The 20,330-nt window shown below is 47.3% G+C and overlaps 1 protein-coding gene across 1 annotated transcript in view; it reads left to right on the forward strand.

Moving 5' to 3' along the window:
* syne1a (spectrin repeat containing, nuclear envelope 1a) overlaps window positions 1-20,330 on the forward strand; it is a 140,391-nt gene that overhangs the window by 41,971 nt on the left and 78,090 nt on the right. Inside the window, exons 21-54 of the mRNA XM_076013543.1 lie at window positions 127-285; window positions 483-647; window positions 763-897; window positions 1,331-1,492; window positions 1,576-1,784; window positions 1,876-1,981; window positions 2,077-2,241; window positions 2,334-2,501; window positions 3,080-3,244; window positions 3,566-3,706; window positions 3,806-3,966; window positions 4,291-4,447; window positions 4,836-5,063; window positions 5,158-5,256; window positions 5,955-6,142; window positions 6,897-7,020; window positions 7,144-7,310; window positions 7,403-7,556; window positions 7,637-8,292; window positions 9,065-9,244; window positions 9,454-9,607; window positions 9,940-10,098; window positions 10,908-11,090; window positions 11,192-11,293; window positions 11,817-12,020; window positions 13,024-13,231; window positions 14,368-14,480; window positions 14,904-15,109; window positions 15,186-15,347; window positions 15,422-15,701; window positions 16,151-16,323; window positions 17,818-18,127; window positions 18,229-18,393; window positions 19,884-20,243. Coding sequence (XP_075869658.1) covers window positions 127-285; window positions 483-647; window positions 763-897; window positions 1,331-1,492; window positions 1,576-1,784; window positions 1,876-1,981; window positions 2,077-2,241; window positions 2,334-2,501; window positions 3,080-3,244; window positions 3,566-3,706; window positions 3,806-3,966; window positions 4,291-4,447; window positions 4,836-5,063; window positions 5,158-5,256; window positions 5,955-6,142; window positions 6,897-7,020; window positions 7,144-7,310; window positions 7,403-7,556; window positions 7,637-8,292; window positions 9,065-9,244; window positions 9,454-9,607; window positions 9,940-10,098; window positions 10,908-11,090; window positions 11,192-11,293; window positions 11,817-12,020; window positions 13,024-13,231; window positions 14,368-14,480; window positions 14,904-15,109; window positions 15,186-15,347; window positions 15,422-15,701; window positions 16,151-16,323; window positions 17,818-18,127; window positions 18,229-18,393; window positions 19,884-20,243 — 6,468 coding nt within the window. The remainder of the gene's footprint in view (window positions 1-126; window positions 286-482; window positions 648-762; window positions 898-1,330; window positions 1,493-1,575; window positions 1,785-1,875; window positions 1,982-2,076; window positions 2,242-2,333; window positions 2,502-3,079; window positions 3,245-3,565; window positions 3,707-3,805; window positions 3,967-4,290; window positions 4,448-4,835; window positions 5,064-5,157; window positions 5,257-5,954; window positions 6,143-6,896; window positions 7,021-7,143; window positions 7,311-7,402; window positions 7,557-7,636; window positions 8,293-9,064; window positions 9,245-9,453; window positions 9,608-9,939; window positions 10,099-10,907; window positions 11,091-11,191; window positions 11,294-11,816; window positions 12,021-13,023; window positions 13,232-14,367; window positions 14,481-14,903; window positions 15,110-15,185; window positions 15,348-15,421; window positions 15,702-16,150; window positions 16,324-17,817; window positions 18,128-18,228; window positions 18,394-19,883; window positions 20,244-20,330) is intronic.

Consider the following 20,330-nt stretch of genomic DNA (forward strand, 5'->3'; position numbering starts at 1 on the left):
GAGTTTACAAGATTAAGTACTAAATAAAATTTGAATTGGCTAGCAATAGCTAGCCGTCATCCTCATCTTTTGCCCGCAGCACTATTGACCAATGCATTTATGATGTGTCTGTGTCTGTTACCCCAGGATTTGTTGAACCAGCAGCAAAGCTGTAAACGTTGCCTGTCTGTGATTGAGAGGAACTACCACACACTGCAGAGGGCGCTCTCCACGAGCAAAGTGTTTCGAAACTTCGACCTGTTTCTGCTCCAGAAGAGGGTGGCGGAGATACAGAGCTCGGCGCAGGTCCGTGCCGAGGGCACCATACACAAACACACACAGGGGGCCTCTACGCTGGCTACAACTCTGATTATAATAATAAGACACAAAACATCAGGAGATGCTGATAATAATTAGAAACATAGCTTTTAGCCCATTCGCTCGAAGCAGGGCAAATAACATTATTAGGCTTTGCTGCATTCGCCATCTTTTTGTTCTCTCAGGCTCTGTCAAAGGAGGTCGGTGAGTGGAGGAGGCGGGAGGAGGCCAACAACTGCCTGAGGAGGAGGTTCGAGGAATCCAGACAGGAGCTGGAGAGAGTGATGAAGAAGGCTGGGAGCTGCCTGAAGGAGACGGGGGAAGCCGAGGAGCTGCTGAAAAAGCACAGCGTAAGATCAAAACTGACATCTGGCGCGCAAATACCTTTCAGTTGCGGCGGTATTGACAGATGGAAAGTATCAGTAATAATCGCCGGTTAAAGCGTCTCCTTCTCCTCTTGCGCAGGACTACTTTGGCCAACTGGACCAGCGGGTTCTGAGCGTGTTCCTGAAGGCATGCGATGAGCTGACTGACATCCTCCCTCAAGAAGAGCAGCCTGGCCTGCAGGACACCGTCCGCAGGCTGCACAAACACTGGAAGGTCAGAGGTCAACATGCTTAGAGGCCCCTCACTAATTACAGCGCCTCTCCGGAGGCACACGGCCGATACTTCATTATCTTAATCATGAACGGCTTCCGCTTTCATACAGTCCCTCTGTAATTAGCCTCTGTGATTTGCTGATTGTGAATGCAACCCCCCTCCCAGTGTTGATAGTGGGGGTGGGAATTGCTAGGTACCTGATTCAATTCAATTCCAATTCAGAGGGCTACAATGCAATTAATCGCGATTAATCCAGAATCGCGATTTATCATGATTCATATATATATATATGTACATGTATGAATCGATATATATCGCGATTCTCGATATAACTAATCGAGAATCACAATTCTCGATTAATCGTGATTAATTATATATTATACATTTCCTGTGTCTTATCCGCCGTGTTTCCTTTGCCCGTGTTTTTCCGCAGGACATCCAGAGCGAAATACCGTCCCACCTACTCCGCCTGAAGGTGGAGGTAGAGCAAAATCGAGTGGCCACGATCCTTGCCGACTGCAGAGGAGAGCTGGACAGAGAGATGCGAGCCCTGTCAGGCACCTGCACCAGCGAGCGAGTCCTCAAAGAGCACAGAGTAGGGTTTTTTACAGAGATGAAAAGCTACGAAAATGAACAGTCAGACAGTGACAGCGAGTTTTCCTCCCCTCTCGTCTCCAGGCGTTTTTCCGGGATAACAAACCCCTCGCTTTGTGCGAAAAGAGGATCAGGAACATAGAAGATCTGTGCCAAAAGTTGCCCGACAATGACCCCGCGTACCGGTCGCTGGACTCCACCAGGAGGGTCGTCGAGGATGTGGCAGAGCAGATCAGGAGCGGGCACCTGACGCTGGAGCAGCACCCGGACAAATGGAAAGAATGGAATGAGAGGTAAAGGTAGAAGAAGGCTGGGAGCCCTTTGACTTTAAGCTGTTTCTTTGTTTCCACTCAGGTGGGTCTTGTCTGATCATTCCTTTCCTAGGTTCTGCGAGCTCTCTGATTGGCTCTCGTCTCAGAAGAGGCAGCTGAGCCTATTGAGAGAGGCGACCAACACAAACAATGAGGAGCAAATGGATGCAGCTGTCCAGGTTATTTTGCGAAATGCGCAGATTCATTTTCTCCTCTTAATACGCTCAGTCTTATGAAACCGAGATGTTATTTATAACTGGTTATTTGCTTGTAGGAAATTCATGAAGCGATAGACGCCCGCCAAGAGAGCTTGTTCTGGCTCAAGAGTCGTCTCGCTGGATTAGCAGAGGTCAGCTCAGAGCTGGAGGTCCAGAGGCAGAGAGCAGCTCTGACCAAACTCTCGGCTGACATGCTGTCACTCTTTTCGTCGCTAAATCAGGTTTGAAGATATTGCAGAAAATGGTCCTGTGCACACACACGCACACAAGAAAAAGCCCCAAACATTCCGTCTAATCATTGGTGGTTCCACAGTGGACCGAGGAGGGATCCTCAACATGTCAGCATGAGGAGGTTCTGGAGGAGGTGCGTAATGCGCTGGAGGAGGTTCTGGGAGCGCAGAGGGAGGTTGAAGAGAACGCCGGGATGATCTTGAACGCTGAAAGTTTGGAGGAAGCCAAACAACTTTACCTTGTTTATCAGGTACACTGCCGATCATGGATGTATTATAAGAACTGGATACCGCTGTTGCCGACCCCAGTGGCCACTAGAGGTACTGTGGCAACAAAAAAAATCCCATGGGCCCAAAAAGCATTTTTCCCATCCACCGCAATACAAAAATGAAGGCCATTAAAATGGCTGACAGGGCGACTGAGTTGCATCTCATCAAACATAAGAAAACATATTGCAAACAGAACTCATGTTGGACTCATGTCTTGGACTTGTGGTGCAATGTGGTTGACTAAAGTTATACCTCTTGGTGAACAATGTTTATTCTAAACCAGTTAAAACACTGCAGTTGTTATTTTACTGTCTCTAAGTACAGATACAGTGTATTTTCTGTTCTATTTAAAGCCAAAAGATATTTATTTAAAACACCAAACGCATCAGTCACACTATGGTTGAACATTTTTTGCTCCCCTTTGAAAAATTAAAATAAAAAAAATGCTCAGTTTTCTCAAAGGATGTCAAGATACGCCATTCTCTCCACGTTCATTTTGTCACCATGTTTGCAATCTGTGCAGTTTGACATGCTTTATCGTCTCCGACGTTCCCTTCAGCAACAACTACAGCGGCACAACGCCAACAGGAGAGAGGCGGAGCTTCTGGTGTCCCACTGTCGGCAGTTGCAGGAAGGCGAGGCGCTCGATCAGTCACTGCAGGCGCTGGAAGAAGCTTTCAAAGAGGTCGGCCGCAGCTCAGAGGCGAACGAGCGCAACCTGCAGGCAAGTCGAGTCCGGCTTCTCGTCTCGTTCCCACTTTGACAAAGTTTGCACATGTTCACACACATGCACGCCTTCGTAACTGATCGGACCCCCATCTGAAATGGAACCACATATTGATTGCGGTGTAAGCCATCTGGGTTGTGTTATTGTAATATTTGTCAAGGCTCTCACACGTTCCTGGAGCAAATCTGCAAAACACTTGAACGCTTTTATCTGCAAGGAAAAAGTTGAAATGCACAAATATTTTTCGGTAATTATTTTTGGGGGATTCACAATATTTTTCAATAGTTTGTTATAATGCAGCTTCTTCTTTGTCCTCAGGCGACACTGAGCTCCTGGCAACGTTTTGAAGCAGAGAGAGAAGCAGTCTGGAGCTTCATCAACCGCACTGACAAAGAGCTGCACAGGGACCTGATTTTCAACAGCCTTGACAGCCTGAGAGCAGAAATAGAGCAGAGCAAGGTGTGAAATCACAGACAGCATGTGAAAATTGTGCGTTCACCGCGAAACTCTGCGTCTCTGGCCACGTGCAGTAAGAATTTGTTTCTCCCTCGCGCGCAGGAGCTCCTCATGAAGGCTGTGGAGTGCTCGGTGCGAGCAGATCTGCTCCTGGAGAAAGCGGCAGACGCTCAGCTGGGTCCCAAGACGAAAAAAGTCCTCCTGGAGCAGGCGCAGACCACCGGAGATGCTGTCACACAACTGCAAGGCCAACTCAACAAAAAGTATGTCTGTTTCCCCCACAAACCAAAATGCAGATTAAAGGACTTTTTGCTTTTATTTTTCTTTATTTTTTATAAATAAAACTAAAAAAAAGTTTTTAATTTTCTTTTTAATTTTTTTTATTTAATTTCCTTTTTGTTGGACATCCCGCATGTTTGGAAGGAAGCACAGGGTGAAATCAACATCGGACTTTGGTTGTGGCCACTCACCAACCTGAACAAGCTATCAGTGCCCTTTTTGACATCATCAGGGGATGATTTCCAGAACTAGGTTAAAAAAAATTAATTTAAAGGTGCCGTTTTTTGTATTTTTTTATCGTCCCCCAGCACCGTCCAGCTGGAGATGATGCGCACGTGGTGGGAGCGCTTCAGCAGTGAATCGGCAGCGTTCACCGCGTGGGCCAGCGAGTGGGAGAAGGAACTGGAGGCTGTCAGCGCCATGTCCTCCCTCGAGCCTCTAGACAAACACATCCGCACAGTGGAGGTGCGTACAGCGCGCACGCCTGTCTGTAGTCTGCAATCTGCAGAATCTGCACGTTACTTTCAGTGTTTTTGCTTTTCCATGTTTCCCCATTTTTCATTCGCTCCAAGTGCCTCAAAGTTGCTGTCAGAGACAGTATCAGTTTGGCCAGAGGGCTGTGGAGATTAAGAAAAAATAAGATGGCATTTTAATCCAACCTGGAGGGGAAATTGGCTGCAGCAAAAACCAAAAGTCTATAAGAATAAATTGATTGTAGAATTGAAAAAGTAATCTGGATTTTCCAGACTTCCCCCAGTCAATTCCATGGATGCCTGAAAAGATTTTTTTTTTTTTTTTTTTAAATCAGTTTTTCCATTATTTTCCTCTGTCTTGTCTGGTTGCATCCTCACAGACGGTGGAGCGAGCTCTAGAAGAAAGAAGGTCGGCTCTGGAGCACATGGAGGCCGACTGCGAAGCCCTGACCAGGTTCGTGACCCCCGGGGAGGCGGGACACTTTTGGGTGAAGCTCTCGCAGATGAAGTGCCACTGGGACGAGTTGAAGGGCAGAGTTGAGCAGCTGGAGGGCCACCTCAGCCAGAGTGTCTCCTCCAGGCAGCGGTACAACGATAACCTTGAACAGGTAACGACGCTGCCCGGAAACAAGACGAAGGCCGTTTAGCGGCGGTCTGCGTATTGTTGAATAAGTGCGTTGGATATTGTGTGTCGTTGAACAGGTGAAGAAAACAATGTGTGACCTTGGCGAGAAACTGGAGTTGCCTCTCACCAACTGCACCTCCTCGTCTGAGACCTACAAGTGCTTGCAAGATCATACTGTAAGAGGAAATGCACACACCTGACCCTCTTTGCAGATTATTCAGCATCCTGGGTGCAAATTTAGTAGCACTGCAATAATAAATTGCCCAACAACTGAAACAAAATAAAAAGTAACAGCTCTCTGAAAGTAAAATATTTATCCCTCTGTTTAGAGCAGGGGTGTTAAACTCAAATACACAGTGGGCCAAAATTTCCAACTTGGACATTTGTAGGGGGCCAACATTGATATTTATTGGAAAAAAAAGAATCTTCCATAAGATATAACAGTGAACCTTTTTATGTGGACCTTCTGATTTAAACTTCAAAAGTAACCCTTTTCCCAATAAATTTCAAAATAAAGTAACAATAATAAACTGATTAAGTAATAATAATAATATCCTCCAATGAATGTCCTGTCCTGATTGAGCATAGCATTCTGGGATTTGTAGTATTAGTGTTACATGTGCTGTCTTATACTGGCGAGCCAGTAGTGATTTTTGGGCCAGAGTTTGACTCACTGACATGTCCCCTAAAAATATGCAGCAAACAAAAGCAGCAAATCACGGCCGTTATTGCAGCAAGACATATGGAATCCTGAATTAGATGATCATACAACAATCTAATGATGACAATATTTAATTTAAACGTTCCGCTCGAATGTACCACATGGTTGCGTCGCCGACCAACGACACGCGCGTTGCGCTTGCGTCTCGTCCAGGAAATCTGCCAGGCCGTGGAGCAGCTGAGCCCGCGGCTGGCGGCTCTGTCAACGGCCACCAGGCGGCTGGGAGAGTGCCAGCAGCTGGAGGAGGACGTGGTGGGGCTCAAGGAGCAGCAGCAGGGCTTCACGGGGAAGGCCGCAGAGAAGCAGTCGACGCTTGAGAGCCTCCTGGCCCTGTGGCAAAGGTACAAAAAACAACCAAACACGTGTTATGGATGTTATATTACGTTTTCGACGTTTTGATAAAATTACTAAGATGGGAGGCATTTTTCAACGCTGACTGCAGGAAGCGGGTCACTTCCTTCACCCTTTATTTCATCTGGACTTTGATAACGGTTTAAACGTCATAACGGCATAAAATTGCTATTTCCTCTTTATTGTGTTTGTCCCTTTTCCCCCGGAATCCTTCTCTCGGTACCAATTTCCTCTGTCATATCCAGAATCCACATCTCCTATTATTGCATTTGTAAAAGACGTATCCTGACTTTGACCCCGTCCTGTCTGTTCCCCGGTCAGCCATCTCCAGCTCTCCTCCAGTCACATCACACTTGAATTCATCTCACAATAGACTCCCACTGCTGCAGCAGCTTTTGTTCCCCATCCTTTGTTCCTGTTCAAAGATGAAACAAAAAAAATCCCCATTCATCATTAGAATTCTTTTATGTTCTGCTGCTTGTTTATGTATTTGTTTCCTCTGCCGGTAAGTGAATCTGATTTCTGCACTTCGGCTTGTTGTTGTCGTTCTTGTGTGTGTGCAGCGATGTGCGTCACCCTCATTTCCTCTCCTGTAGGTTTATATATGGGCGATTATGAACAGCGTAGGGTGATCTGGACAGATATGATTGCCCTATTGTGACCTTGTGACTGATAAGGGCTTGTTCAGATTTTTTTTTTTCTCCTCTTTTCTCGTCTTGACTGTTCCATCGTTCCAATCCCAAGGTTTGAAAAGGAGAGCGCCTCCATGAGGAGCTGGTTGACCAGGTGTGAGTCCGTCTGCTGTCCGGACACTGACCTGCTTTGTGCAGACAAAGTGAAACTGAGGAATGAACGACTAAATGTGCAGGTAATTGTTTTTTTCACTTCTTGTTTTCCACTGGGTACTGGTTTTATTTTCTGCTCGCCGAGTGCAGGTTGTCGTGTTTCATTTGCTGTTGCGTGACTTTTCCATTGTCGCCCACCTGTGCAGGAAATGCAGAGGGAGACGCCGTCCTACGATGCGCTGCTTCAGGGTCTTGAGAATCTGGCCGTCTGTCTCTACCCAACGGCCTCCAAGGTTCGCGTCCCCGAGCTCCGCGAAGAGCTCCGGAAAATCCGGGACAGAAGCGCCTCTGTGAAGAACAACATCTCGCAAAGGCAACTGACGTTTCGCCCATCACAATCATAGTGACATTAATCTAACAAGTTCAAGATGTCTTATAGTTTTCTCTCCACTCTTTCTCCTTCAGGCTCGAGCTGCTTGAGTCTCACTTGTTACATCTGGAGCAGTTTGACCAGGCGCTGCTGACTCTGACCCAAAGGAGCGAAATCCTCCTGTCAGACCTGAGGAGCTCCTCCCAAGTCGACGTTGCTGATCTGGAGGCGGCTTTTACTAAGCTCCAGGTAAATCAGTAAATCAGCAATGCTGTCATTTGCTTAAAAAGAGCAGTCACCCTTAACAAGTTCAAATTGATACTTTGTAGGAGCATGAGACACAGCTTCAGGCGCACGACTCCCTGAGGACGGATGTTCAGCTCAGCGAATCCCTCCTGCTCCACCGTTCCACACCGGAGGCCCGGCAGCAGCTCGGTGGCTGGAAGGAGGACTGCCTGCAGCCGCTCGATCAGTCCCAGCGCCTCCTGCTCCTCCGCAAAGAGTGCCTGGCCCAGCTCAGGACTTTCCTAGAGAGGCACAACGCGGCCCGAGAGGTCGTGCACCGCGTCCATGAGGCGGCGGAGGGCCGAGGGAGCTGGGACAGCTCCAAAGCCGAGGAGCTGCGCCGCGGGATCGGAGTAGGGGCCGCAGACATAGCCAAGCTCGAGGCCGAGGCCGTGGGTTTGGACGGCCAGCTGAGCAAGGCGCACCTGAGCCTCCGCCAGGCCGAGCAGCCGGGATCGGAGGACTCGAGCCGCCCTCCGGGGAAGACGTCCTGCAGGGGGCAAGCGGTGGGCCTCACCGTGGCTTTGGAGGAGGTGCAGAGGTGCGTGGGGTGGAGGCAGAGCGAGGCCGACACTCTAGGGGCACTGTGGAGCTCGTTCAGGGAGAGGAGGGAGGAGGTGATGAAAAGTTTGAACAAGCTGCAGAGCAACGCGAGCCAAGAAGGGGCCCGGGAGAGCTCTGTTCAGGCCTTCCAAAACAGGTAAACCCACTGGCAACTGCACTTTTTCTTTTGGTGGTGTATGAATTTTGTATCGGGTGGTGAACAGTTCACTTCCTCAATCCTCTCTCTTCGTACTTAATCTGAAATTTGGAATTTAATTTCTAAAACCGTTAATAATCTCTCGTACCTGGTGAAAAATCAGTATATATATATATGTATATGTATGTATATATATATATATATATATATATATATATATATATATATATATATATATATATATATATATATACATGTACACACACACACACATTCCAAATTCAAACATTCCTAATTCCTTTTTTTTTTTATTGCCAGTTTGGCCATTAGTAGTCATCCAACAAGACTTTGTGGGGCTGAAGAGAACTGAGAGTAATGTGAAAACATTGTAGTCACTGTTGCAACTCCAGTTCTTTGTTAATGTGAATAAAGCATCTAGGATTCGTGATTAATAGTATTTGTGGGGAAAAAACATAGCATTTGCTCAGCTTGCAGCCTGACTGAATGTTTTTCTTCTTCTGGGGGCTTTTAAAGGCAGCTTTCAGCAGTTACTTCCTGGTTTTTGTCCCAGAAACAAAACAAATTGTTGACTGAATTCAATGAATGCATCCTTTGAGATCTGGTTCACGAGACAGCCTCGAGCGATTGTTCATCACGCGGGTGGAAAAAAGGAAAAGAAGGACGAAGCCCGTCTTTCGGGCAAATTGAGATGTGTCATATTGGAATCAGCTTAGTAATCCACATTGTTCTCCCCTGCATCTATATCTCCCAGGCTGCGCTTCTTCGTCCAGCTGGAGGATGAGCTCCAGTCCCTGCAGCATTCCCAACGGTGGTTAGAGGAGAAGGGAAGCCAGCTGGCCCAGAGAGACAGCGAGCTGGCCGGCGAGGCTCTCAGGGAGGTAGCGCTGGTGAAAACAGCTTGGGAGAACGTCAGGAGTCTGATCATCAGCGGGTAAGGAGAAGACGGGGAGGGGGTTGACAGAGGGATTTGCGACTTATCATCTCATTTAAAATTCTTCACTTATTTGTTTTTGGCCTGACTGCGTCGAGAGTGTAGAGAGGCAGGGATTAAACAAAGACAGCGGTTGCAAATAAAAAACAAATAAACCCAAATGCATCTTTAAGAAGCGGCGACTCTGCTGCCCTCTTTATCCTCTGCAGCCAGGAACAAAGTGGACTTGTGGTCAATCTGCTCCGCCAGTTCCAACACCTCAAGTTAATCCTCGGCGCGGTGGTGGAGAATGCTCAGACTGTTGCCCACAATCTGCCGGACCACAACCACAACGCCCAGGAGGCCAAGAAGACGTTCAACCGAGTCAGTACCTTTTGAAAAAAATAAAAGATTTTTCTGTTTCTATTGTTTGTTTTCTGTCTCTGCTCTTTCAGTTCAGTCAATGTATTTTCAGGAATTTTCAAGCTATAGTTTGGGACAGTCAAGAGTTAAAATGTATTTTATTGAGTTTAATGTTTTTTCGCCAATAAAAGAAAAGAAAAAAAAAACCTTATTCATGTTGTCCTTAATTTACATTGTCGGCACCTCTTTTGTATGCAGTCGCAGAAACCGCCACCGCCACTATTTCCAGCTTGCGCGGCATCACTCCCTCTAGTGGCGACTCGTTGACACTCCGCTCTTTCTGTCCTGTCAAGCATGAGGCGGTGAGAGCCGAGCTGAGAGAAAAGCAGGAGGACATGGACCAGCTCATCAGCACGGTGGAGGACCTGCAGAGGGAGCTGGAGAAGATTCCCAAGTCCGACGCCAACCCCATGCAGAGGGAGATGGAGCTGCTCCGAGACCAGTGGCTGGAGGTGGACGCTAGCTCTTTTTAGCTTTTTGCTTTATTTTCTTTCTGCGGACTGTACATTTTAACCCTATTTTCTGACGCCTCATATTATCCCACAGCTTTCCTATTCAAACTGAGAGGGTGAAAACATAAAAACCCTGAGCAGAACTTTGCTCTAGGTTACTGTAGAAACGCAGTGGCACACTATGGCCATTTCCTTATAAACTTGTGAACAACCCCCCCCCCTTTAAATAATTATTTCTTCTTTTTTCTTTTTTTGACCACAACATGTTTTATCTTCAATTTTATTCCAGTAAATCAAGATGAAATGTAACACAGTGGGTCTCTCATTTAGTGTTAAATGTTAGATAAATGCACTGGCATGGGAGATAGATGGGAGATAGATCAGAATTTAATGCTAGCAATGGTCAGTACTTGAAACAGGATGATAATTTTAAAAATAGTAGTTTAAAAAAAATGTAGTAATAAGATTTGAGCTGTTGTTGTCGGCTTCTATTTTTACTTTTACCATATTCTTTTCTCTCTCTTGTGGGATTTCATTGGCTGCTCAGCTGTCACAAATAAGCCGGCAATATAAACAAGTCTAGACACGTTAGCTGGCTCCTTTCTCCCGCTCTCCTTTTGTCTCTCACTCACTTCTCTTCGGCACATCTGTCAAACCAATTAAGCCTTGTTTTCCTTCCATCTCCGGGTAAACCATCCCACCCTTTGTTGAGGCAGACCGAAACCAGGCATAAATATGGAAAGGTGCCTACCTATCCAGGTGGCTCGGCGGTAATTTAGGCTGCTGCTCTCGTCGTTGTCCTCCTTCAGGTTTCAGAGAGAATCCAAACCAACACGGAGAGGCTGGGTTATTTCGTAGCGCTGTGGGACGACCTCAGGTCGATGGAGCAGGACATAAACCAGTGGAGCGCCGGCTCCATCGCTGACCTCACCGACAGCATCACCAACCTCGCCGATAAGGAGAGGACTGAAGGCCATCTCGTCGCCTTTCAGGTCAGAGCGCAGTCGACGTCACGTGTGAGAGGTTGTGGAAACGATGACGGGAGTGTAACCTCGGGGGACCTTTGTGGGTGTGTGATGTAACGACCCCGCAGGCCGAGCTGGAGAAGAGGGAGCAGAGCCTGGAAGCCCTGCAGGAGAGGGTGACGGAGCTGAAGGAGCGGGCCAAGGTGCAGGAAACCCCACTGCAAATGCAGGTGATTGAAATGTTCAAGTGTCACACGGCTGGTATTTGGTGAAAGCAATGTATGGAGTCATTGGACAACCTAGCAATTACCACAGAGCGAGGAAATCGACAAATGGCGATAAAAACATTAACATGGGATGGAATTCAGTGGCCAGGATTGACAGGAGTGACTTGGTTCTTCCCAAAGTCATTCCAGGAGTAAAACAGAAAACTGTTGTGTGTAATATGTTGCTTTTTGTTGGGAGTTGCAGATCTGGATGAGCCTGCAGGGGTTATGAAATATGTCTGAAATAAACAGTTCTGCTTTTGTCAAGCCAGAGGAGTTTTCAACTGCGGTGCTAATCGTTTATCTATGAAGAAAAAAATGCTTTGAACAATCAATACTCGGCTGAAGGCATGAATGCTCCTCCTCTTGCTTTGCCATTGCACATGCACCATTGCACATCGATTTAAAAAAAAAAAAAGAGGCACCAAAAAATGTTAAACTTTGCATTTTTTTTGCTTTGTTGACTTGTTATTTTTTGCTTCACCAGGTCCTGGAGTCAGACTTGAGGAAGAAAATGGCCCACGCGCAGGAAGTCTACAACAACGCCAAACACACTCTGACCTACTTCAGTTTCCAGAAGCAGCGGCTGGAGGACCTCATGTCCCAGATGGCCGAGCGGCTGAGGGCCGTGGAGGGTTCGCTGTCTGACCTCACCGACGCCACCTCTCCTGAGGACATCGCTACGGTCAAGGTGTGACACTGTCACTTCTGTCAGCATGGCACAGAAGAAGAGACGGAATTTAAATCTTAACTGGGAATGGATCATATTGTAATGGATGAATACATGCATGCATAAAAAGGAAGATTTACATCAGAAACACTGACAGGTTTATGTACAGAGGATTCAGTGGCTGTATGACATCACACTGGGCTGATTTCCAGAACTGTGTGCTCCGCCTCGCTCTTTCTGAAAAGCAGAGCAAGCAAAAAGAAGTAACATTTTCTTAATTATTGGGAAGCCGGGGACACACATTATCTTTAGAAAACCTGTGTCAAAGAAATTCTGTATAATCTAAGATGTCATTATGGTCCAGATATTGGACACACACATAAAATCAATTTATTTTTGTTATTCAAGGTTCAGGTATTCATTTCAATTTCATTTGAAATTGTTAGACAAATGAAAATATTTTTTTTAAATCTGTCCCTATATCCAGGTCTAAGTTGCAACTTCTTGGTGACATGAGCCGCATTCAGACTGCCAGCCTAAATCTAAATTTCTGTGCATCCAGATTGAAACCGGGTGGCTCTTTTGTAGTCTGAACGGTCACAAATGACATGAAATCCGATTTTTGCAAAAACGGATTGAAACCGTTGGATGGACAGTCGGCCCTCAAAATCGGATTTGGGAAAGAATCTGATTTGGATCTGATTCGCCTGCAGTCTGAACGCAACCATGATGTCATGGTCCATCACTTGTCCCAACTCCTGTGTCTGCTATAACAGTCATTTGCATATGACCAAGGCTCTAAGACTCTGAACTCTTCAAATCTGACTCTGTGCTGCCTCATTCTGGAGGAGAGCCTCTGTTTATGACACTTTGATGAGATCGGAGGTCAGACTCAGCCATGCTTGCAAAAAAACAACCAGGCTGACAGGCAGGCAGGCAGGCAGGCGGGCGGGCGGACAGACGAGCCCAGCTGCTGGCCGTCACGTCTGCGAGGTGTTTTCAGCACGTGACGCGTCGTTTACAGGGGCTCCAGGGCGTTGTGCAGCAGCAGAGGGCAGACATGGACTCGGCGCGAGAGGCCCTCGGTGCCCTGTGCAGGTCTCACCCCTCCCAGGAGCTGTCGCCCCTCTCCTCTGACCTCACCTCCATCGCCAAGCGCACCGAGGCTGTCGCCCAGCGCTGCGCCAAAACCAGGGGCAGCCTGCAGGACGGCTTGCAGCTCAACTTCAACGGTAACTGTGCTGGCGAGTAATCTATTACTGAGTAATCCACGACTGTAATCGAACCACTTTTGAAATAACGGAGTAATGGAACGGGATTACTGTGACAAAACTGGTAATTGTATCATAATTCCTTTATCACATGGCGATTCCGTTACTTTTCTGAAATATTTTGCACGCTAAAAATGTCTTATTATCCGCAAAATGACAGAAATTTTGAAAAACAACCAAAAACAACAATGTCGCAGATTATTTTAACAATTTGAGCCACCAGTGCTGTAGTGCTGTAGTTTGTGTTTACAGAGTTCATTCATGCAATATTTGCAATTGCAGCGTTTCCACTTTATAAGGTTCATTCCAAAGCACTGTTACTTTATCTTATTTTTATTTTTAACTAAAGTAATTAGTAATTGATTACTTATGAAACAAAGTAGCTCAAGAAGTAATTTGATTACTTTTTTAAGGAGTAATCGGTAATCAGTAGTTGGATTACTATTTATGGAGTAATCCCAACAACACTGAACGGTAAGAGGCGTGACCGCGCATCATGTGGAATTAGGTTGTCTTTGTTGATTTAATTACCCTTGTTTTCCTTTTGTGTGCGCCTCCACCAATTGCACATGGAACGTTTTTTGTTCTTTTTCCCAACTGTCTCCTTACATTACAAGGATGACTAAACAATTTAATAACACTTCAAGTCTTGTAATCACCAAAACCAACGGGCTCCACGATGCGCCGTTTGTTGGCTCATCATGGCGCTCGCAAACAGATTTGGAGCTGATTATTCTATATTCCCCCCCCACCCACCGAGCGCACTCATCCACGCCCTCTGCAGCCCACACTCGATTGACACGCACCGCCTCGGCGCACTCTCACCTGTGCCGCCGGGAGTAATGCCGCTCTTGTCACATCTGCTCTCGGGGGAGGCATTTGGGGCTTGTTGGCACGGCAACCCGGCGCTGCACAGCACGGACACGCCCACGCTCCCCATCTGGCTCAACACCTCCCACTCGCACCCACCCACGGCTTCAGGCTCCTTCACCTTTTGAAAATTTTCCCAAGCTTTATCTTTTTTTCTTCCTCCTCAGCATGTCAATCAGTAAACGATGCTGTTGCCGTTAACCTGTTCCGTCTGTTCCCGCGAGCAGAGCTCGTCCAGGACTTCCATGCGTGGCTGGCAGATCTGAAGGCGGAGCTCAAAGAGTGTTTCAATCTAACTGGGGACGCTACCATCCTTGGAGCCAAGTTAGAAAGACTTAAGGTATGATGGATTGTACATTCGTGGTGTCGTAACGCTAGTTTTATGTGTTTGGACATTATGGCATTAGTCTTTCAAGTCGTTGTAACGTTCACTTGTTGATTCTGGCAAGCTTTATCGTAACAACTCCCCCAGCCAGGTGTTTCTGCCCCCCTCTGAGACTTCTTTGCAGCTGCCTTTGTTTTTGTGCTGCCGCAAACATGTGGAAGGCACAACAAAGCATTAGAGGCAAGCATTCTTGCTGGAGGGCGAGATATGCTGTTTTCTGGGGATCGAAAAAAAATATTTTTTTAGACTAGAGTGCTTCACTGGAGGCCGTGATGAAAAATGAATGAATAACATGACGTCTTTATTCACTTTAAAAGGATTCACTAGTCTCTGTGTGTTCATATTGTTTCCGATCTTCCACCCTTTCTGCATCTTCAGAGGTCAGCCGAGCGTACGTCAGAGGGTGGCGAGCGCCTCGCTCTGGTTTGTGAGGAAGCCAAGAAGCTTCAGGTCCACCTTCCCAAAGCTGGAGCAGCCCAGGTCCAAGAGCATCTGGCCTCCTGTCACAGAGAGTGGAGGGACTACCTTGAGAGCTGCTCTCAGAGCCAACAAGACTTAGACGAGAGCATTGACCTTCTCAAAAAGTGAGTCACTCTGTTGTGTTGTGTGTAGCTGTAAAGCTGTGGATTTCACATGGATGTCCTCTTCCTTTTTTGCTAGTTTCAATGGTTCTGTGGACGGGATAAGAGACTGGCTGAAGCAGATGGATCTCAGCCTCAAGAACGAGAACGTTCCCGGGGTGGAGAGCCAACGAGGTGCCTCAGATGCTGCAGAGGAGCTCGAGAGGATGGATAACTTCTACAGGGACCTGCGTGCTAGAAGGTGCACACATCTATCCTTACCACAAATCATTGTCAAAACGCCACGTCTTTAATGTGATCACGTTGCCTCTCAAGGGACTCCATTGAAAGCCTGTGCCAGGAGGCCCAGTCCCTGTCTGAAGCGGGCCTGGGTTCAGGAGCAGAAGTCAGAGTGACGGGCCAGCTCCAGGTGGAGCACCAGGCCCTGCTGAAGGCAGCGAGGGAGAGGCTGCGAGGCTGCCAGGAGAGCCAGGCCTTTGGAGAGACCCTCCAGGGGGTCTGGGCCTGGCTGGAGGAGATCCAGGAGAGACTGGGCACTGTGGACAGCACCATGGGGACCAAAGAGCAGTTAGAGCAGAGACTGGAGACAGTGCAGGTGGGGAGGATACATGTCATGAACTGTAAAATACTTCACGGTAATGTTTGAGTGTGCAGATTTTAGCCTCAGTCTAACACTGGACACAAGAGGGGGCTGTTTGTTTGTTTGAAAAAGTTTTTACCCATCCTTATGACCATTTGAATTTAAATTGAATTCTTCATTCGAGCATAAAAAACACACAAATAACGTAAATAAAATAAGATAACATCAAAGAAAACAATTATCCAGAAACTTAAATATGCTCTATAAGGAGTCGGAAGAAGTACAAAACCTATTTGTACCGACCCCTATTCACTTCACCTTTCACCTGCATCTCATTGCAGTCTTCATCAAAATGCATGAAAACAAGATATTACATGCAGCTGTTAAGCATCATCGGCTACCACATTACGACATATATATTGCAGCGCTGCAATGTTCACGTTGTGTCTGCCGTGTTCACACAGGACATCCTGCTTTTGAAGGGGGAGGGGGAGGTGAAGCTGAACATGGTGATGGGCAAGGGGGAGCTGGCCCTGCGGAGCTACGGAGCCACCGGGCAGGAAGTGGTCCGTTCGCAGTTGCAGGAAGTGGAGGACGCGTGGGCGACTCTGCTGGTCACTGCCATGAGCTGCCACAGGTACGAACCCTCCACTGATCCCAAAAAACTTAAAATATAATCTGACGTTTCAATCTTCACCTGGGTAGCAGGTTTTGTTTTACCACTCTGACAGACTGACATCTCATTGCCATTAATTACCATTTGGTTAAATACTTAATGAGAAGAATTTGTCTTGTTTTGTAGTTGCGATTGATGCATCTGAGTCAGTCTCCGTGTGTGCGTTTGTGGCGGACACACACATTAATTTGCGCGAGTGAGCGCGTGCAGCAGCACGGCCATCCACTCATTGTGGGTTTACCCGAGCGTGTGTTTGCGGCCTTAATTGAGCAATTATGCCCCCTCCTGGATAAAAAATTGATCTCATCAGGGACTAAATGGTGGATGGCAAACAGTGGGTCACACATGGGGTGTTTTTGGATTTCAAAGGGGAAGGGGATAACAGGAGGCGACTGGGTTAGCAGGTAATACAGACAAGTGTGTGTGTGACTGTGGGGATATTGGCATTATTTCTTTGCACGCAGGGGGAGCAGATGGCAAATGAAAAACTGTGTCAGTCTGTGTTTGAACCTCAATAAAAGGAGATAAAGGAATTTGGGCCACTATCAGGGACGAGTTAGATTTCTTGGCAAGACATTTAGGCTGTACCTCCATCAGATTTGTTCAGAGCACAATTTGGGCTCAATTGTTCATTCAGTATTATATCAGTATTAATGACAACGCCTGTTTGTTTTTGTGAAATAAACTGTTTCCTTTTAGTTATTCATTACACGATCAAAAATATTCAGGTCCACGGTATCACATTTGTTTCATCTACCCAAAAATAAATTGCAATTGGTCTGCCTAATTACCGATCCTGTACCTACATGCTAATATATAAACTAAGCTATTCCTATTCCGTTTCATTCAAACAGATCTTTGCATTGTGTCACATTAGCCGCGTTCAGACCGCCAGCCAAAATCCGATTTTCAGCCCATTGAGATTGAAACCAAATGGCTCTTTTGTAGTCGGAACGGTCACAAATCACATGAAATCCGATTTTTAGCTAAACGGATTGAAAACACCTTTGGGAGGTAGTTTCAAATCGCATTTGGGCAGATTGCGTCTCAGTCTGAACGGCTCCAAACACGCCGATTCAAGCTCTGGGCATCTATCGCAACAAGTACTGCTGTCGCAATTACATGACGTCACACACTACACGCGCTGGACGCCGCCGCCACTTTGAATAATGTGGCCCAGTTTGAACTGAGCCAGACCCCATTTGGACACTTGCTAAAAACAGTGTAGACAGTCAGCCCTCAAAATCGGAGTTGAGAAGGAATCTGATTTGAATCAGATTTGAATCAGATTTGCCTGCAGTCTGAACAGAGCCAGATCCCATTTGAACACTTGCTAAGAACAATGTGGACAGTCAGCCCTAAAAATTTGGATTTGAGACGGAATCTGATTTGAATCAGATTCGCCTGCAGTCTGAATGCAGCCATTGTGACAGTCATCCTCTGTCCTCCTGCCAGCCGTTTAGAATGGACTGTATCACAGTGGGGTGTGTACCTGGAGAGTGCTGCCCAGCTCCGCTGCTGGATGGAGGCCGTTGAGCGTGAGGTGTGCGCCCCTCTAACCCCCCAACCGGGGCCCAGAGAGAAGGCTTCTCAGCTGGAGAGACTTCGGGCCCTGCTGGCTGACCTGGAAGACCACCAAGTGGCGCTGTCCAGCCTTGAGGAAAAAGCTAGAGAAATGTTCAAGAAGACTGGCGACGGCAGCTTCAACCACGGCGCCCGCATCCAGCTTCAAGCGCAGTTTGACGACCTGACGGCCTTGGTTGAGGTAGGACAAGTTTTTCTTCTCCGTCAGCCAGTCAAGCGGATTTTGAAGAATACATAAGAAACTGCATCGTAACCGTGCCCTTTACTTGTGTCTTTCTTCAGGAACGGGTACGTCTCGCACAGGGCGTCGTGCTGGAGCACCAACAATACCTCGAGGCTGTCAGGGAACTCACCGATTGGCTGATGACTGCAGGAGAGGAACTGCAGCATTGGTCTGACACATCAGGAGACTCCGCAGCCATCAAGAAGAAGCTGTCAGAAGTGAGGGTAAGACAGCGCATCTGCGCATGAAAAGATATGTTGTTGACGATGACTGACACGTCTTTTGTTCCTTTTGTATACACTTTATGCTGGATTTGACAATCAGACAATTCCTGGCAAAAGAGTGACCAGTTTCTGATCCGTACGTTGATGGATAACAGAGCCCCACATGTGACAGGTGACGAGTCTATTGTGCAAAACACAGGAATATGTGTAGCACCACTGCTAATAATGATTTTCTACTTTGTTGGGGGAAAAAATTATAGTGATAATAATTTTAAAAAATAGTTTTTTTCAGGTCCAAAATCTTTTAAAAATCAAATGTGTCTTCTATTTGGTGCACAATGCCTGTCTCTCAGCTTTCAACATTTATTTCTATTGGCCTTTGTAACAACCAGAAGGCATCCAAAGAGATGCACATCAGCGTCAAGAAATCAATCATGGAAAACAAAATGCTTTTAATATTCCAGAAAACCACAAAAGAAACCCATCAAAAACAGTGGTAGGTACTGCGGTGCGAGTGTTAGCTCCCGTATTCCACTCAACCTTCAGCACTTATAGATGCAATGCGGTTTAGGTTGCTAAGTAGAACGGTCATGCGACGTGTCTAACATGCAGAGGGTTATGGGGCTAAATGTGTATTATGCACATAATCAGTTGCTAAGGCAACTAAACACTGTATTATAGTATAATTTATATAATCTTAATGGATTAACATGAAGGATTTTGACTCCATTTGTTCACACATGGTAATCAGGCTCACCGATCGTTCCCAGTACAGTGCCTGTGGTCTGCCGGTCAGAAGTCAAGTGGTCTTATTCAGTGTAAAAAGGTAAAAGAGAGCAATTTGAGCAGTAATAACTCTGCCCTGATTAACAGTTTGACAGCTACGCTTGAGAGAAACAATGTGGGAAGATATTGATTTGCATGTAAATTCCACACTTAACTGCCAATTATCGCATTAAACATGCGCTTGCAGCCAGCCGCTTTAATTGGAGGGTGGAGATAATCAGCTGTGTACACAAGTTATCATCACTATTTTCCTTCCCCTCTCACACTCTCAAGGTTAACGTTCACATCCTTCTCACGCAAGATAAATCGACCGGGTGCCAGTTCTCTCCCCCCCCAACCTCCTTTTTTTTAAATCCCTCCATCATCTCACTGCCGTCTCAGACCACCGTCGAGGACGTTTGCCTTTCACACCCTCTGCGTTCTGAACGCCGCCTTGATCCGACGGCGCGGCGGAGACATTAGTATTTTCGAGGGAAAAGCGACAAAAACAAAGGAGCGCGGGGGGCGGGCGGGCGGGGGAGGGGCATTCGAAGCCGTGGCGCCCCGTCAAAATCAAAGCAATAAAACTTGATGGCGCGGGAGAGACGTGATGGTGCGCTTAAAATAGCAGGGGCTGCGGCTCCTCTCGTTGTCGTCAGTTTCCGTAGCAACTTTGTCCTTCGTTTTCTTCTTATTTTTTTTGTTATTTCACCGTCTCCCCCCAGGAGCGCGTGGAGTGCCGGCTGCTGGAGGGCCGCGAGCGCCTCAGCAGGGTGCGCCGGAGCGCCGCCTCCACGGCCGAGCACACGGCGGCCGGGGGCTGCGAGGCCATGGACCGCCAGCTGGGGGCGCTGTCCCAGGCGCTGGAGCAGTGGGAGGGGGCGGCCCTGAGGGCCAGGGACGGCCTGGAGGGGGCGCTGGCCTCCACGGCGGCGTCCGAGGAGGAGTACGAGCGCCTGAGCGGCCAGCTGGACAACGAGCTGAAGGAGCTGGACGGGCGGCTGAGGGGGTGGAGCCAGGAGCTGGTCCGAGCTGAGGGGCGGAGCAACGGCGAGGAGGCGGTGGAGGGATGGCAGCTGGCGAAGGTATGATGGATAGAAGTGAACTGAGTGGCAGCGGGAGGCCTGAATTATTTAGTTTGTCTGCCTGTAAGGGCTAATTAAAACAAGATT

This window comes from Nelusetta ayraudi, unplaced genomic scaffold (assembly GCF_046127955.1).
Source record: "Nelusetta ayraudi isolate G7.1 ecotype Tasmania unplaced genomic scaffold, CSIRO-AGI_Nayr_v1 ptg000151l, whole genome shotgun sequence".
Taxonomy (NCBI): Eukaryota; Metazoa; Chordata; class Actinopteri; order Tetraodontiformes; family Monacanthidae; genus Nelusetta; species Nelusetta ayraudi.